The sequence below is a fragment of the Pavona decussata genome, unplaced genomic scaffold, assembly GCF_977016875.1.
Source record: "Pavona decussata unplaced genomic scaffold, jaPavDecu1.1 SCAFFOLD_186, whole genome shotgun sequence".
NCBI lineage: Eukaryota > Metazoa > Cnidaria > Anthozoa > Scleractinia > Agariciidae > Pavona > Pavona decussata.
In genome coordinates this window covers 830001-848691 of record NW_028145595.1, presented here as the reverse complement: position 1 = coordinate 848691, position 18691 = coordinate 830001, and the positions used below count along the sequence as shown (strand labels likewise).

Sequence of the window (18691 nt, the reverse complement as noted above, 5' to 3'; positions counted from 1 at the left end):
CAACTATGTGAAGGCTCTTCTCCGGCAAACTGATTCCTTATTTTCTTCATGGCCAGGTCACGGGTTTGTCTTCGCTCGTAGTTCCCTCTTGTCTTCCTTGTCAATGATATGTCGTTAGACACATGGCTCATTTGCTTTGAACAGTTCATGTCGACCAAAATCGTTTCCAAACTTTAAGTGAGCAAAATCTAATTGTTGATTTGTTAGTCGATTTCCTGGCTTCTCTTTTATAATCCTAGTAGAAACCTACCAAGTGCAAAGGAGATTAATCTCCACCAATAGAATGTCGGCATTTTGGGTTTTGTTTTCATCGTTATACTCTTTGTTTCCAAGTAAATATACAGCATTGTTTGAAATGTTTTTCAGATATTAATATCCACCAATGGAATGTCTTCATTTTGACATTTTTACACACACCCTCCCACACCCCACCACCCACGCGTACCCAAATGAAGAAAGAACGGAAGGATTTCATTGGCGGACGTATAATGGCGGTTAAATCTCGTTAAGACTGAAAAACAGACACGTCGGAAAAACAATCACTTAATTTCCAAAACATCCTGTTTTTGTTTTTCGCATTCAGTGTCGTAGTAAATTCTATGTACGCATGCGTGAGGTACTGGACTCTCATTGGACAAAACACGTCACGTGCATGGGCGGTTGTGTAGTTCATGGGCGGGGCAACATTTTTTCCGTGTATTTTATGTCCTTTCGACTTGCTTGTTTTGAAAAAACAACAAACGGTCTGCAAATTAAAAAGAACGGAAGGATTTCATTGGCGGACATATGATGGTGGTTTTATCTCGTAATTAAAGACTGAAAAACAGGAAATAAATAATTTAATTTCCAAACATCCTGTGTGATAGTGAATTCTATACGAAAGACGGGCCCCATACGTCCTGGTTTGATAGATTTTTAGCGGTGCCTGTTCATGTTCCTGTTTATAACCCAATGCTTAACTTCTGGGCATTCTCATTGGACGAATCGCAATACGTGCTACAATTATCAGCGACGATAATCGGTCTGTGACGGTATCGCTCAGGTAAATTAAGGCATGGGCCCCCAATTAATCACTCAAAAAGTGAAGGGGGGTGGTCTATCTCAGAACACTTTGGCAGTAGAAGGTTGAAACTTTGCCAGATACATATATTGACAAGTTGTGTCAATTTGGTGCTTTTTAATTATGCAAATGTTGTCACGTGACTTTGCACGGCCACAATTTACTTAAAATGATGAAAGCAAAAATGGCAACACTTTTCGTTGTGCGATATTTAACCTGATTGGTACAAGACAACTTGCAATAAATGTATCTACAAAACTGTGCTTGGCCCCTTTTGAATTTTTAAATAATTTTTAAAATACACAGATTTTTCGATTAGTACCCAGTCCCCCAAGACAATTATCCCCCTACGTTAGGCCTTTGCTTAGAGAAATCTTAAGAAGGCCAAGCACAGAAGTGATATAATAAACGCTCTTAACATTATTAAAATGATAAATAAATTAAGGACGCAAGAAAAAGTGTTGCCATTTTAAGATTAAGCTTTTTCAGCCGATGGAAGTCACGTGACCTAATTTGCATAATTTAAAGGTGCCAAATTACCGCAAATCAATAATGTATGTATCTGTCAAAGTTTCATCTGCCTACATTAAAAGTGTTTAGAGATAGACAACCCCAACAATTTTTGAGGCAACAATTTTGGGCCCATGCCTTAATTCACGCGAGCGGATTATTCGGGTATTTTTACATCAGATTTTGACGGATTTTGAAGTTTGATTGACATGGCGGTTTCTTTGAAAGTGTCGGCGAGAATCGGGCCGGCATTCATTTCACCATTCGACCGCAAATCGGATCAGTAATGGCGTCGTCTTCGAAGAGAACGCGTGTTGTAAAGAATTAAGAATTTAATAAACTCCCCTTATGTGTCCTCAAGGCAAAAAAACCAAGGCAAGAGAACTTTACAGGCTGAAAGCCTCGGTGTGAGTTGTAAATATGCGAAACCATTTGATTCCAGTAAGGTCACATGCACAGGGACACCCTGCGGTTCATTTCGGTTCATTTCCGTTTTCGAAGGGGCAAATATGTTGTTAAAAATGAAAAAAAAAATGTAGACTAGCATTTTCGTAAAACCATTTTAGTAAATTCGCAGGACGATAGCCCGTTTCCTAAAACTTTCTGCAACGCAAAGTTTCAGCTAAAGCATCCAAATAGGTCAAGCTGTATGAGCTTACACAAACACGCCTTTAAAAGGGCACAAAACGATCTGAGATTATGATTATGGACTAGTTCATTCCCTTAGTGTTTTTATTGTTATAACATTTAATATTTATTACTACCACATTTTAATTTGCATCATTATTTTTATCTTAGTACCATTGGTGATCTGCTTTAAAATGGGGTGTTAGACTTTTTTCGCATTTCATCCCTTGGCTTCTGTTTTTGTATGCCATAAATTTGTAAACAAATAAGTAAATAAATAAATAAAATAAACTCATGCAGGAGACAATATTTTAATTAGATTGCTTGAGTATTATCGTTGGGTGGAGGCGCATAATGTTGCTGAGTCTCCGCTTGTTTTGTTTGCTCTTTCCGATTTGTTTTCGGTTACCTATCATTGTAGGTCTATTAAATTTTCCTTAGAAATACACTTACAAGCGATTTTTTCCGACATAACCCTTGAAATCGTAATAAGAAAATTATGTACCATTACACACTATTTCTAATATATTCTGACTTTTGTTTTGTTTTGTTAGCAATGACTGTTTCAGTAAAAGTAAGTAAAATATAACTATTTTTGGGGGAAGTATCACGCGAATTTGATGTCATTTCAAAACCTAAAAAATGTCCGTCTGTCAACAAAAACATAAAAGTTTTGTTATAAATTATCACCCCAGTGCAGTAAAACTGTCCATTAGCGCCTCTGACCAGAGACAGAGTAGGTCAGAATGGATTGTAACTTGAAAAATGTTAGCTTAACGTTTTCCAAGTTCTCGTATTTTTAACAAAAGATGTCAAAAACCCAATGACACTTCCTCTTTCATCTGAAACTGCAATCTAGTCAGGTGCGTAATAAGACAGAAAATATTTTTATTGGAATGAAAAAACCAAATTTTTCGCCCGGTGAAATTTTCTTTTTTCAACATGTGCATTTATATATACATTTTCAGCCTTGGAATAAAACCAACTCTTTTTAACGTTTTCTATAGTGTGTATATATTACTTCTGTTTTCATTTTGGGTAAAAATTTCCTTACAACGTCTGCTTTTGCTTGAGTTAATAATACCGACGCTTTGAAATCACTTACTTTTAAGCTTTCTTCATTTTTTTTTTTTCATCACAAAGGGTTGAGTAACATTCAACTGGAAATTGTGTGCAAATTTTGCGCAGCTGGTGAATCAGTCGAATAGCCGCAATAAAATCCGGTTCGGAGTCTACCTGTGTCGATTCGCGTCAACTCGACAGTAGTAGCAACTAAAATCAATTGGCGATTTGAAAAGAAGCTTGCTCCGCGGAAAGTACACTAATAGTGTCGCTTGTGTCTCTTAAATCCAAACTATGTAAAGATTCGATCAACAGTCAAGATCGATCTCGCTGATAAAAAAACAAAACAAAAAACACAACAACAGCAACAACAACATGAACGTTTTTGAAGCAAATGAATCAACGCTCGGTAATTCTTCTACCTTGACCAAGTCATCTTTTGCCTGCCCAGTGACGCCGTATTTAACCTGGCAATTAAATCACGAAGCTTCAATTCAGAGTACAATCGCCGTCACGTCGATCGCTTGCCCCGCTACAATCTTTTTAAACATTTTAGTAATCCTAGCGGTGAAGAAAACAAAAATGCACAAGAGGAACTCAAACATTCTGCTTTCCAACCTGGCCAAGGCGAATCTTGTAGTGGGCGCCTTTGCCATGCCGTTGACCGCTGCTTTAGACGTGTTGCTTCTCTCGGAGAATGTAGCCGAGGATGCTGTTTGTACGCTGGATTCTGTGGGTGATTATTTCATCTATACTCCTGCTGGTATCTCCCTTTTTCTTTTAATTTTAATCGCTTAGGACAGATATTCAGCAGTCGTAAAATGGGCGGACTACAGGACTAAGGTTACAAGAGACCGTATCACGAAATAGTCAAGAATCGCTTGGTTCTCATCTCTTGTTATGTCTGTTTCGATCTGTTCCTGTTGCTGTTTTACCAAATACTTCCCCACGTTACGAAGTCGTGTTAATCCTTGATGTCTTACAAACATGGCTGTTTGCTTATTTCTAATCGTATATTTTAACGTAATGGTTTATCGCGGAATACGTAAATGGAACCGAAGTCAGATCCGCCAAGTACAAGCTTTGGTTGATGCCAAGATAGAAGCTAAGGGTACTTATAGTGCTTTCTTACTAACAGTTTTTCTCGGTATCTCCACCGTCCCGATGATTGGTATTTTAATCCTCGGTAATGTTTTGCCTTTTCTTCGTACAAGTACGTTTTTCCGGTGGGCTGAAACGGTGGTTTTATTAAATTCTTTATTTAACCCTCTACTCTACTGCTACAGAGATCGCAATTTCAAAGCAGTTTGGGAGTGGTTAAGATTCGGAAAACGCCAAGGAATCCAAGCAGTTGAGGCCGATTGTACGGCACAATATGGTGTTAAACGCACAAGGCCGCGGCATCCCGATCCCTCTTCATCCGTAAATCAAGCAGGGAATAAGCTTGTAAAAGTTGAACAGCGCAATTTCGCCAGGACCAGATCACAATCTTGCGGTTCTATAATACGCTTAGACCAGGTTCCAGAAACAAAGGTCATATGAAGAAGCAGTTAAGAGACCTACATCCGCTCCATTAGTTAGCATTACTAAGCATTTTCTTAACGTTATATCCTGATTCGGAAGGGTTGTTCCACAGCATACGGTCCCCAGGTTGTCATTTGCAGACCGATCGAATGGGCAGCTTTCAGCCGAGGTCGCGGGTTCGGCGTTATGGGGGATCTTGCGCCAGGGACACAGTAACCTACCACATCCACTGTAAAAGCTCAATCCACGTGCTGCTGCGGAGTATAAAACCGGCGTGAATCTATTCATCGTAGGGAAAAGATTCGACGGTGGTGATCATTTAAGGACCGGTCCCTGCTAATACAGAAGTATTTTTGCGCGGTTTATGGCTATACAAGAAAAGAAGATCTTAGCAAGGGCTGTTGATATCCAAAAGGAAAATTGGGCGTAACCACGTATTTTTTTTAGAGATAATTAAGCAACAACTGCTCTAAAAAGGAGTAAAAAACAACGCAATGTATGGTGTTTTATTCCAAATGTTCGTAAATGGGTGTCCTGTGGATAACCGAAAGAGTAGGGACTAAGTCTTACTAGTGCCAGTCCTAAACGCCTTGGCTGAATCGAAAAATATAAACATGACGCAAGGACAAGAAGGAATGGAATAAGACACACGCTTTTCGACCAATCTTGTTTTGAAACGTGTTTCTGTGTGTGCCTAAATCTCGACGTGTGTTTATCTCTGTCATTTACCTTACTTATCGTGGTGATTGAAGAGCAATCTACGGAAAAACGGTTAAAAAGTATTTCTTCAAGGGTGAAGCTTTCGGTTTCGATTTTGGAAATGGCGTCGATGAATTCTACTTGGTGGATGGTTTTGTTGTTTGGAAATTGTCTGATTGCGACAGGTAGGCGACTAAACCTTCAAAATTTTACTTTTACCTCACTGCAGATGTTAATGTTGTTATTTTTGTAGTATGCTGAATGTACTGAGGCGATGTCTAAAATTATGTTAAGCTTTTAATATTCCGAGTAGCTGGTTTACAAGGCCATCAACAAACAGTGTCCCAGTTAAGCTTTCAACCTCTACTTCGACGTTTACGCAGTTAATCCACAAAAGCAAAATTAATGCAAGGAGTCAATTAAGAATTTTATGAGATCAATAGGTAGGTGTAGGTCTCTTATTTAAAAGTTTACCATAATTTTGCTGAGTCAGGAGAACACTATGCAACTTATAAACCAGCAGTGTTTAACGTTGTAGTTATCTTTTTGCAGCTTTAGGTTGGGGCAGCAATGACAAGATCAAATTGACAGATGTCAATGTCCTCACATTGCATCAAGGAAAGATGACAAATTCTCGTCGTACCCATGCCGTTCCACAGTTACAGTGTGTTGGTGGGTCGGCAGGCTGTTCTGCGTTTACCCCAAGAGTAGTTCAGTGTTACAACAGGGGATCAGATGGCTATGATGTACAGGTAAAAAAATCAAACTATAGAGTGCAGGCCTCTTACTTTAATCGTATTGTTAAGCTCTGGAACTATATCTGTAAATTATCACCCCCTACCAGTTTTTCAACTACTGCTTCCTTCCGCAACTTTGTTACTGAGCACATGTTTCACCTTTTACAAAATCACTTTGACATATTCTATCCCTGTACCTGGTCAATTGTACGATCCTGCTCCTGCCATCCCTAGTTTTTTAGCGTCTGTTGGTTGTTCGTGTTTATTTGTTTATTTGTATCATGGGAGGTGCCTAGCATGGGTCCTCGCGTCCCGTTCGCACCTGCCCTTTTGACCTTATCTCTTTAAATCACTTTTCACATAGTTTTCCTTTCTTTCTGGCTGTTTAATTTCTTGTATTTAACATGTGTGATGGTCAATAAAGCTGTTAAAAAAAAAATAGTGTAGTACCAATGTACATGTATAAAGCATAGTAAAGACACTTGAGATTTGCAATGTAAATATTAGTTAAGACATACTAAGCCTAGCCTAATTTGCAATCAACGTATACTTGGTGGATCATCTGTTTATTATTGCAGTGGGAATGTAAAGCAGATATGGACAGTCAATACCGCTTTGGTGAAATTGCAGTCAACTGTGAAGGGTATAGTTACCCTGATGACCCATACGTTCTGAAAGGTTCCTGTGGGGTATGTTTCATGTTTTAATCTAAATGCAAGTGGCCTGTTACTGTTCAAAATAATAAAATAAAATGAAAAAAAAAAACATTTAGGGACTGGCAGCAACAAGCTAACTCAAGGTTAATTGGGGTAGCCCTCAAGAGTTGGATTGAAACTTGAAAGGGTTGGCTTTTGAGGAGGAGGGAAACCAGAGACCCCAGAGAAAAACCCTCAGAGCAAGGACGAGAACCAACAACAAACTCAACCCAGATATGATGGCATTAATGCCAGGAATCAAACCGCGGCCCACATTTTGAACGCAATAATTGTGTTCAAAATGTGGGTCGAACATGGCTCACTACAGCTGTAGATAATCATGTTACAGCATCATATTGAGATGAGTTTGCATAACACAAATTGGCCAATTTTATTGTTAGTCTTGTGCATTTGACTCCAGTGTTATTTTATTGTAGTTTACTGATAATTTACTATACTTCTTAACCTAATTTATGAACCCTCTCATGTCATTTTCTTAGCTGGAATACACAATTGATGTTGTTGATGGAGGCCGTTATAATTCCTATCATGACTCTGGACACAGGGATAGAGGTCACCATGGTTACCACCACAACTACTACACCAGGTAAATTATAATCACCTGCTCATCATTTTTATTCATCAAGTTTTTTTTAGCACCCATATACTCATCATTAGATACCAGATAGATAATCCCAGACAGCAATCCCTGGGACCTCATTATCAGTATTGCTTAAAGTAAATTTAGGTAGTTTTTTTTTTTTCACATTTGCAAAATGATTTGGCTTTAGTTACATGTAGGATAACCAGAAATGATTCCTTCTCTCACCCTATACAAAGAATTTTCATTCAGCACAAAATGGCCACTTAAGGTAGAAAACAGTACTATCCGGTAGGGGGAGGGGGGATGTTAGAGAATTCCTCTTCTAAATGTAGTAATGTTATGGTTTGCAATTCACTTAATACAGGAAGAAATTTACTAACTAACTGTTTTGTGATTTGGGACATGTTGCAGAAGTTCTGGCAGCTGGTTTGGTTCCGTTATCATGTGGGGAATCATTGCATTGATCATATACTACGTCTATCAGCAATGGACACATAATCCTACCACCCAGTATCCTTTTTATCTTTATTAGTGGAATCTCAGCATTCAGTCACTGGTGTGGGTATGGCTCTTTCTGAGGGTGCATATTCCACATTTGCATAATGTTATCATAATATTAAACCACTGAGATTGAACAAGGTTGGACTACAAAGTAGCAGCCTGGTGAATGCAGCTTGCTGGCCACTGTCATCGTCACCGAGACCTTGTAGCTCCTGCGGTAATTCTCTATGAACCTGCTCTGATAGCACATTGAAGCAAACAAGGACGTTAAAAGATGTCCTACACTGGGTTGCTGAAGAAGGGATACTGGAGCAGGGACAACTGGCGAGCTTGCTACCTTTATGCAGGATACAAACTCAACCTTCAGCATGATCTATATATTTAGAGTTTTGTTGACCTTCATAGAGACCTGGCAATACTTAAGTTAGGGTACTCGGCTGCTCCACTTGTTTACTCTGCTTGCTCACTCACTCTCTTACTCTCTCGCTGATATTTACAGTCAATCCAGGTCACGCGTGAACAGTATTTCCAATAATGAAATGAACATTCGAATTCCTCTTTGCAATGTCCGACGTGTGAATGGAATGTTGGACATTTCTCTGGAAATCGTTCCGAAAAAGACCCATTAACTGAAAAAAAGATTCAAAATACTTGGGAAACAACTGTTATTCTTGAAACATTCAATTTTGCAATGTAAAGAAAAATTCATAGCTTTATACCGTCAATAAGTTAGGGAAATTTATACGGGAACTCTGAAATCTCGTTGGCGATTTTCAAAACTGACATGTAAATTTCAAAACTCCGTTCAAATTTCAAAAATAACGTTCACGCGTGACCTGGGTTGACCCTAAGAATTATCTTAGTTCATTAGCTTAATAAGAATGAGTCAATTTGTATAGTTAATTTTTTATTCTTTATTCTACTTATTGTGTCAATTGTAATTTTTACTTTAATTTAAGTAAGTGGTTGGTGCGTTGCCCAACTGGCTTTTACTGACCTAATTGAGAATGACAGTGAGATGATAATGATGATGATGATGATGATGATATATATTAATGTCTTATAAATGCTTATCTGTGAACCCAAGGTAATAAATTATTGTCAAGGTTATATCCTTAACATGCCATTTTCTAGCACCCCAGGAGGCCACACCCAATCTTCCAGCCCTCCTCCTCCAGGTTTCAGACCTGAGTATGTACCAGGTATGGGTGTCTGATAACTTTTGAATTGTGTTACCTTGTTTCTTAGAAGATGGCCTCATTGTCAAAGAGTTGAAATAGGCCTTATCACGGTTTTCGACGCCATTTTGACGGGTAGGCAAACAGGCTTGAAATAACATTGTTTGTATGGGAACCCGATGTCATATAATTTTCATAAAACGTCGCTTCTGAAAAATTCATGAATTGGAAACTTTTGCAACTAGGAAAAGGATTTTAAGAACAAAATTGGAGGGATGTAGCTGTGACAGAAAGTGTCCAGTCGTGTTTTGAACTTTCCATACATTTCCCTGTATTTTTTCCTGCGAACTATTTTTAGTAGCAGTTCACGGCTGGTTCGCTATACAGTCAAATGTATGGAAAGTTCAAGACACGACTGGACGCTTTCTGTCACAGCTACATCCCTCCAATTTTGTTTTTAAAATCGTTTTCCTAGTGCCAAAAGTTTCCAATTCATGAATTTTTCAGAAGCGATGTTTTATAAAAATTATTTGACATCAGATTTCCATACAAACACTGTTATTTCAAGCCTGTTTACCTACCCGTCAAAATGGCGTCGAAAACCATGATAAGACCTATTGTGTTGTACAATATGTAGGGTTGACTATTGAGGTCATTTTGACCAATATTGCAATAGTATTTTCAATTGATAGTTGAAATACCATTGCCATACTATTTTATGATATTAGTGATACCATTGCGATACCATTACGATATTGTTGTAATTTTGTCTTCACTCAATGTTAGATCGTTCGTGCACACTACAATACCAAGCCACTTTTTAAATGTAGATATTAGACCATGGAAACAAGTTCATATCAAACAAACATAGAAGCAAAGTTGCATTTTACTTTTAATGCTCCTGGTTTCATAACAGCAAACAACATTAATGAGCTGGGAATGAGGGATGTATTTTTCAATCACAGAAAAAGGACTACGAGAATTATTTGATGATGACTATTGAAACTACATGTATTGATAGTTGAAAAAAATATTGCTATATTCATTGATTGTGATCAATTTATTGTTATTGAGACTCTCACTATTGCAATAAATCAATAGTTCAATGTATTGTTAAACTCCAAGCAATATTTTTGGAAGTTGATGGTATATGTCATAATTTCTTTTGTTAGGTGAACAAACACCACATTATGGAGGTCCAGCGGGTACTGGTACTGGAGGTGGATTTTGGTCAGGTATCACTGTACCACATTTTTTAAGAAATATAAAATTCTTTTAATTGGAGTAAAAACCTTTAAAAGATGAGGCCACGTGTGGCATACATGTGTAACCTTTTTGTGGTTTCAGCTTTGTAGAAACTGAAACCTACTTTGTCACTGTGTAGTGTATAATGTAAGTGAGTGAGTAAGTAAGCAAGGCTAGTTTTTAAAAATGGAAATGAATCCAGAAAGGTCTCAGGAGAAAAAAAGCCTTATGTTGCATCATTTCAAACATGCAGCTGCAAAGATTTGCTATTGGGGAGCCTTAAAACCATGATGCATGTGCATGAGCAGTCATCTTTCAATCATCCATTGAAAAAGGATATTTAAACAATGTTTAACTTTTAATAGGTCTTTGATTTTTGATGAGGACTTTTATGAAGATTATGTAGGTTTCTTGTGGATCTCTATAAGATTCTGAAGGATCTGTTCTAAACCTTCAAGTTCGTTGCAATATCACAGATTACCATGGCTACTGAAGATTCTACAAGATCCTTAAGTGATGTTTAAAACACAAGCAGCAGGGGATTTAAAACCACAAGGCACAGCCGAGTGGTTTTAGACCCGATAAAACGCTTGCTGGGAGTTTTTGAACGGCTTCAAAAGCATTCCTAGAAAAGCGTGTGTCAAGAGAGTTCATAACAATGATGCTTTTGTGAACGTTGGAAATTAGCATACAAGAAAAACGTCAAACACCACATACTAATAAGGAGGAGGTTTTTATCGGGTTTTAAAACCACTGCATTTGATGTTTTATCGACCATTTGATTTGTCAATGGGCTTATGAATTATTAATGAGTTTGTAAGCTCTTTGAGGATGGAAGGAGCAGACTCAGCAAGATATACATAAAATCTTTTTTCTATATACTTAAGGTCTATGCATGCCTGAAGTTGAGTCTTTAAAGCAGTTTTTTTTTCTTGGTGACAAGTCAGTAATTTGTGCAGATTCATGGACATATGAGCTACATGTAAAGAATGTGTATTGATGTCTTAATTTTTGTTTCAATGTGTAAAAATTGCTTACTATGTTTTTGTTTTGGTTTTGTTTTTGTTTTAGGAGCTGCTACAGGGGGACTGTTAGGATATCTGTTTGGAAGCTCAGGGTAAGATCAAGTTAAACAATTTCTAAAGCAGTGCCAAAGAAAAGTACTGCACAGTAGCTTTCATTTACATGGTCACACCTTAGGATTTCATCTGCAGACTCGAAAGTTAGAATCACCTTGTACCACATAATAAACAGCACCACAGGAAAGTACTGCTCAATAGCTTTCATTTGAATGGTCACACTTTTGGAATTTTTATCAACAGACTCCAAACTTAGAACAGCGTCGCAAGGAAGTAGTGCTTCAAGGTTAAAACTTTCTTGTGTAGTATGATAAATAGCAACACAAGAAAAAAGTGTTTTATTTTATGAAATACAAAATCAATGCTAACACCTCTAAGTGTACAACATAATAAACCACACCAAAGGAAAGAATTTCTCAGAAGCTTTCATTTGATAAGTGACACTTTAGGATTCAATCCACGGACGCTGTAATTTTACAACTTTTTTTCATCACTTATTTAGCCGCCGCACTGATCAGTACTACAATCACCATGGTTACTATGGTCCGAGGTATCACCAGCCGAGAACTGGTTGGGGATTTGGATCAAACTGGTTTGGCTCCAATGACAGCTGGTCGTCTGGATGGTCTTCAGGCAGCAGTCATAGACGAACCCCTAGCCCTCCAAGTACCCGGACAGCCTCAGGTGGGTAGTCCATACGAGGGAAGCGGTCAAAACTACTACAGTCAACTCTCTTGTAAGCGACCACCCTTGGGGCACGACAAAGTGGTCGCTTACGGGAAGTGGTGGCTCACGGGAAAGATCAGAAAATAAGCCTAATACTGGATTGATTGATTAATTACCTAAAAATATTACCCTAGCAGCTAAAATTAGGCAAATAGAAACTTATTTATTTGATTTTTTTCACATCTATTCATTCTTCTGAGGAAACTCTGTGTAACATTTTGGAACAGATCATTGTAACAATTCCCGTTTACCTACAGATCTGATAGCCATCTTCGCTGACTGTAAACTGTCATTATCTGTCAGCAGTCCGGGATAGCGTCATTAAAAATTGACCTTTTGTTACTTCTGAGTAATTATTTACTAATGATCATACATGATTATGTTGGGTGGTCGCTTACCGGAAACAGAAAAGAAAAAAAGATGTCAATTTTTTACCTAAAAAGTGGTCACGGTCCCTTAAGAAATTTGAGTGGCGGTTGCTTACGAGAGATCTCTAAAAACAGTATTTAACTGAGAAACAAAATGGTTGTTAACGAGGTGGTCGCTTACGGGAGGTGGTTGCTTACGAGAAGTGGTGGCTATGAGAGAGTTGACTGTATACTCAAACAGGACCCACTAAACTACAAAATATAATTCTCAGATTTAGTTTTGTGTAGAATGCTTAATAAAATTGTCTTTTGTCTTTTGTGTTTTAGGCTTTGGTGGAACCAAGCGTCGCTGAATAGCGTCCAAGATGATTAGAACCCGGGGGAGGGGGAGGGGGAGGAGAATCTCTCATATAAAAGTGACGGGGGTGATCACCGGAAATTTTGAAAAGAACCCCTAAAAGGTACCAGAACAATTTTTTACCCCTAAAAGGTACCAAACCAGTTGACTGGCATGTACTTCCCCTCATATTTTTCGGCTCATTATACCCTAAAAGGTAGCAACATACCTCTGACGGAAGTCATTTTAGATCTTAGGACCCTAAGAGGTACCAAACTGCGAATTTTAACCCCTAAAAGGTACGATGATCACCCCCGTCACGTTTATATGGGAGTCCCCCCCTGCCCCGATTAAAAAATTTGCATATGTAGCCAAATAGTCACTAGTTACTGACCATGCACAAAATTATCCGTCAGAGATGCACTCATAAAATGGGTATAACTATTAGTAGAAGTGTTTGTTAAACAATATTATGCAAAGTTTTACAACGTTCGAAAAAAACTTATTTGATAATCAAGTAAGAAAAGAAGTAATGGTAATGGTAATGTATTTATATACCGCACATATCACAGTCTCATGGCGGTTTACAATTCTTCTGTGGGGTGAGATCGGACATCAGCATGTGAAGTCGCCACTGGCAGCCGCTATCAGTCCATATTTTGATCTCACCCACCAACCCAACCCACACATGAATGTGAAAGACAAATAGAATCAGAGATAGATATACAGCGGTTTCGACAAAGGTTGTCCAAAAAAAGCGTAAAATGACAAAATGTAGTCTGGGAAATACCCAATAAATTTCAATAAAAGCTCAGAATCCATAATGCCTCGACCTTACAGTGAAGACTTGAGATGGCGGGCAATATGAATTCTGAGCTTTTATTGAAATTTATTGGGTATTTCCCAGCCAACCTTCCGGCATTTTCGCGTGCGCTTTTACGCTTTTTTTGGACAACCTTTGTCGTAACAGCTGTAGACCATCACACCGGGGACTACGTCCCTTACTCTTCTCAAACAGTGTGTGGGTTTTTGAACGTCCCACAGATTAAAAAGTAGATGACCGGTGAAACTTTGGGATTCACGAGGTCTGCGGATGATATAACAGTGAAGGGAACCAAAGTTTTTTTTTTTAGCAGAGGACTGTTGTTTCAGAGTGGTTCCTGTTGTTTAAACAATAGAATGTTTCTGTCGAGGGGCTTTTGGCTAAAATCGACCGCATGACGTCATCTTTAAGATAGCCATAAAGAAAATGAACTTTTAGTATCTTAGTGTTCTAATAATGTTGATGTATTGTATTGTATTGTATTGTATTGTATTGATGTAAGTATTTTTCTTTCTCGAAGATATTAGCTCAGTAGAGCTACTCTAATAATTCGAGTTGAAATAAAGTGTATGTATGTATCTTTGTCCAGAAGTAACGATCCACACAAGAACACGAAAAACTAGGCCAAATTCGATACATATTAAAATTCTAACTTGGCTCGGAGGCTTAGGGGAATAAAACCAAGGAAATTATACAAAGGTTCATATATCGATAATTAATTTTTAGCTTTTGTTTTATTCCTGTTATCCTCGGAGCCAAGTTAGAATTTTAATATATCGAAATCGGTGTATTTCCACTTTGGAAGGCGTTTTGAACCGTGTATGTGCTGATCTACTTTCCCAATAGGGTTAAATGTGGTAGGACATTTTAAACTAATTTTTCGATAAAATTTGAGTAAATTAGCGAGTGTAAATCCGTTTTCCTTATACTTAACACTTTTGGAAGCTTTTTAGAGAGAAATGCAAGTAACTTTTTAGGCAATTTAAGCAACTTTGGCGTTTTATTATGTAAGGTATATCTATAATTTATTATGGAATAAAAAGTTTAATAACGTCCTATGCCACGACTTTTTTCTTGCGATGAACATGCGCGCCTGATGCTGTGTTGTCAATAAACACTATCGTGTTTGTCAGAAATTTCTTCAAAGTGAAAAACATTAAATTAGATATGTATCTGACTCAAATTTCTGCAAGGCTGATCGGACTGCGTAGAAAACTTAACACGACAGCGACATGATAGAGACCAAACCGAGAATCAACAGAATGCGGCAACCGTTGACAGCTGTTTCGAGCTGGTTGGCTCTCATCAGCACGGTGTAGCACAACAAAAAGTAAAACAACCAACGCCAGTCGAGTGGTCTACCAAATGCACGTGGAAGTGATTTCGGATGGGCCCAAATTCAGACATCCATCCACGTCATAACGCGTGACAACGAACAATGAACAAAAGTTCTGAGCTGCACGCGGATGAAGGATTCAATGAATTCAGCCCAGTAACGTCCAAGTAAGACGATTTTTCTCCAACCGACGATTTGTTTGCAATCTACTGTACCGGAAAAGACGGCGATTGGCACATTTACCCATAATTCTTAGCATGGGAAAACCCCAAAACGCACAGAAAATTTCTCAAAACTTCAAACCTACAATCTTGGACAGAAAAAATAAGAAATTAAACCCCCCACCCCAAAAATCAATAATGAATGCGCACCATTTTTCCATCATTGAAATGGGGGAGGGGGGGGGGGGAAGATGGTCTTAATTTTTCATTTGATCTGTCCAAGATTGTAGCATACACATTGTCGTAAGTAAAGGGACCCTATTGGCTATGTTAGGTTCGTAAAGTATTGTGGTAAAATGTACAGCCGCCAAGCCCTCGTTCTCGTTTCCGAGCTTGAGAACTAAGACAAGATGGTCAGCGGGTCCTCTTGTTCGGGGCCTTGTTGGCTAAGACATGCGGCTCTTTAAATGCGAGCAAAGGTAAAAAACGTTTAACGTTAAGGACGGTGCCTACTAATACAGAGGTATTTTTGCGCAGTTTATTACTATGCAGGAAAAGCAGATCTTAGCAAGGGCCAATGAAATCTAAAAAGAAAATTGGCAGTATCCACGCAATTTTTTTTAGAGATAATTAAGAAGCAATAATTCTAAAAAGTGCTAAAATACAAAGAAATGTATGGCATTTTTTTTTTATTAAATTGAAGCTTTATTATCTCTGAAAAATGCATGGCTAACCCCAATTTTCTTTTCAAATACCAAGAGCACTTGCTAAGTTCTGCTTTCTCCGCATAGTTTTGAACCGCGCAAAAATATCCCTGCATTAATAGGCACCACCCATAGGAAGCCTGAGTATCTCGAGATGCGCAGAACGTATGCGCAATAACAAAAGTAGGTACCGTCCTTAAGCGGTTTTCCTATTAAGAAAAGGACTCCTAGTACATCGCCGTTTCCCTACTGAGCAATTTAAACAGGAGTATTATCAACTGTTGTCATTCGAGTTGATCGGCGATACGAGCTTCCAAATGATGTGATTAAAGCTCGCTTGAAATCCTCTTTGAAGAAAGTATAAAGTAACGGATTCAACACGGAGGAGCCGAATCGGAGAAACATGAGTACAGCGCTGGCCCAGTGCGGCAGATAAAGATGTGGAAGGTTTAAATCGACCATCAAACCATCAAGGTAATATGAAAACCAACATGCGATGAAGGTCAATATCATTGAGCCAAAGACCATAACTGCTTTGCCTTCCAAAGGAATCGACTTGTTTCTGTAAGCTCTGGTTTTATAGCTAACGTTTCGTTTCATGCTTCGAAGCTGCCTTCGTAGAACTCGGAAAATACAGGCTAAAGCTGCAAACATTATTAACAGACTTGGTACAACGACTCCAAAGAAGATCGAGAGACTGTAAATGGTGTCTTTTTTCAAGATTTCGACGGTGTTCTTACCACCGAAAGGAATCCATATTAGCTGAATAAGCGACGCTCCTAGTGAGAAACACCACACAAACACAAGCAAGGTTACCAGTCGAGATCTTGTGACAATAAATGGGTAATGCATAGCATGGATTATCATAAAATATCTCTCCATAGTCACTAGCAACAGGTGCAGCACGGTTGATATGGATATAAACCTCGAGGACAGGTCCATAACAGTACATATCTTTTGCCTGGTAACCATATCTACGTCTGCCGTATTGCATACTATCACCATAGGAACCGCAATCGAGCCTGTCAGAAAGTCCGACATCGCTAAGGACGCGAGGCACAAGTTGGTTTTAGTTTTAAGAAATGCTTTTCTTCTGTAGAGAAGGATGACCACGGAGTTTGCAAGTACAATTGCAGCCCCGAGCAGCCCGAGACAAACGAACACCGATATGTGCGTCTGTGGGAGAGTTGATTCTGCACGCATTACGTATCTACTAGCATCGTTGAAGTTCCCGGATGAATTGCTGGGTTGATTTATACAATTTGTTTGATTCTGGAGAGCAAAACAAAAGCAACCAAAGAAAATGGCGCCATTGTGATTAAATTAGAAATTAGTTCTATTATAAAGGATAAGGATACTAGTTTCTGAAGAAACTGTGGTGCCGCGTAGGTGGTGGAGTGGAAATGATAATAGGCCATTTCCGAGTTGCTGTGAACAAATCGACATCCCCAAACCGACTGAAATCTGGGTACGAGATTAGCTGTGAACCTCATTATGAAAGCGAGGCTAAGTGCAAAGCTTTTCCTATGAAAGTTGGTTTTGTTTGCATTTGAATGAAAACTAATTTTCATAATAAAATCTTTGCACTTAGCCTCGCTCTCATAATGAGGTTCAGAGCAACTCGAAAATAGCCTATTTGGTTTTGTCAACTGACTTTATAAGGTAACTTGGCAACCTTGAAGAGAGCTGAGGGTTGACGTTTCGAGCGTTAGCACCTTCGTCAGGACGAATTCATTATAAAGGAGCCTGACTTCAATCAACCCTCTACCCTGGGAACGAGCTAGGTTGGACTTCGATTTTTCTTTCTAAGTTGTCATTAGAAAAATATATAAACTACAAGCAACTGGCAAAGGGCATTTGTTTTCACGACCAGGGCTGAGTTGCTCGAAGCATGGTTAGCGCTAACCATTGGTTAAGAGGTACTCAAACCTATAGGTTGTTATGGCATTTAACCCGGGTTAGCGCTAACCATGCTTCGAGCAACTGGGCCCAGCGGTATAGAATGTCAAATTTTCTTACTACTTTTTTTGGTGTATAACGACTAACAGCACAAATTAACGAAAAACTTTTTAACTTAGATCTCCCATGATGTATTTATTACCCATGATGTGCTTTGTTTTGACGAAAGGACCAAGTCGAAATGTTCTAATTAAATAAAACATAGCCCGGCTAATCATCGTTTACATGAAGATTAATTGACGTACGGAGTGGTTTCTTGATGAAATTACTGGCTTTAAACTAAAAACAACTCTTTAAAAATTTTCAAGCGTTTCAGGTATTCCCCGTTTTCAGTTCTGAATTCAGGATAAATCAAGAAAAACAAAAAATTAAATCATAACTCTTGTTAATAAACTAAATTTAGATGAATGCACCGCAAATTTTCAACCGAACAGTTATTAATTCTTTTTGCAGATAATGAAGTTTCGTGTGTAATGCAAACAATCTTTTAAACAACCTGTCAAATTGTTCAAAACACTTTGACATCTAGCTTATAAGCAGAAGCAAAGCTTTTTGGCTTAACAAAGATAAGTTGCTACTGAGAAATGAACGAGACGTTTCCACTCTACTTAAGGCCAACTTAGCTTCATGCTTATCTTTTAATTATTGTAACGAAAGGACATCCACTTCTGATTTTAGTTTAACGTGTGAAATGAGGTATCTGATGGAGCTTCGTTTAGTTACGGTTCTTGCTAAAATGGCGAACTGAAATTTTGC

General features: G+C 38.4%; 2 protein-coding genes across 3 annotated transcripts in view; one reads left to right on the top strand and one right to left on the bottom strand.

Annotated features, from left to right (window-relative positions):
- The first annotated feature begins 5384 nt into the window (after positions 1 to 5384).
- LOC146462576 (store-operated calcium entry-associated regulatory factor-like) lies at positions 5385 to 13320 on the top strand. Its single transcript, XM_085085492.1, has 10 exons — positions 5385 to 5667; positions 6035 to 6234; positions 6798 to 6908; positions 7415 to 7521; positions 7930 to 8028; positions 9154 to 9221; positions 10370 to 10432; positions 11514 to 11559; positions 12024 to 12205; positions 12943 to 13320. The coding sequence occupies exons 1-10, from the start codon at positions 5604 to 5606 to the stop codon at positions 12966 to 12968; spliced, it is 966 nt and encodes a 321-aa protein (XP_084941618.1). The 5' UTR covers positions 5385 to 5603; the 3' UTR covers positions 12969 to 13320.
- Positions 13321 to 14686: 1366 nt separating this feature from the next.
- Positions 14687 to 18691, bottom strand: part of LOC146462575 (histamine H2 receptor-like) — a 12672-nt gene continuing 8667 nt past the window's right edge. For both annotated transcript variants that reach the window (XM_085085477.1, XM_085085476.1), the window contains one exon: positions 14687 to 17248. In XM_085085477.1, the coding sequence (XP_084941603.1) occupies positions 16235 to 17179 (945 nt within the window). In that variant the 5' untranslated portion in view covers positions 17180 to 17248 and the 3' untranslated portion in view covers positions 14687 to 16234. The remainder of the gene's footprint in view (positions 17249 to 18691) is intronic.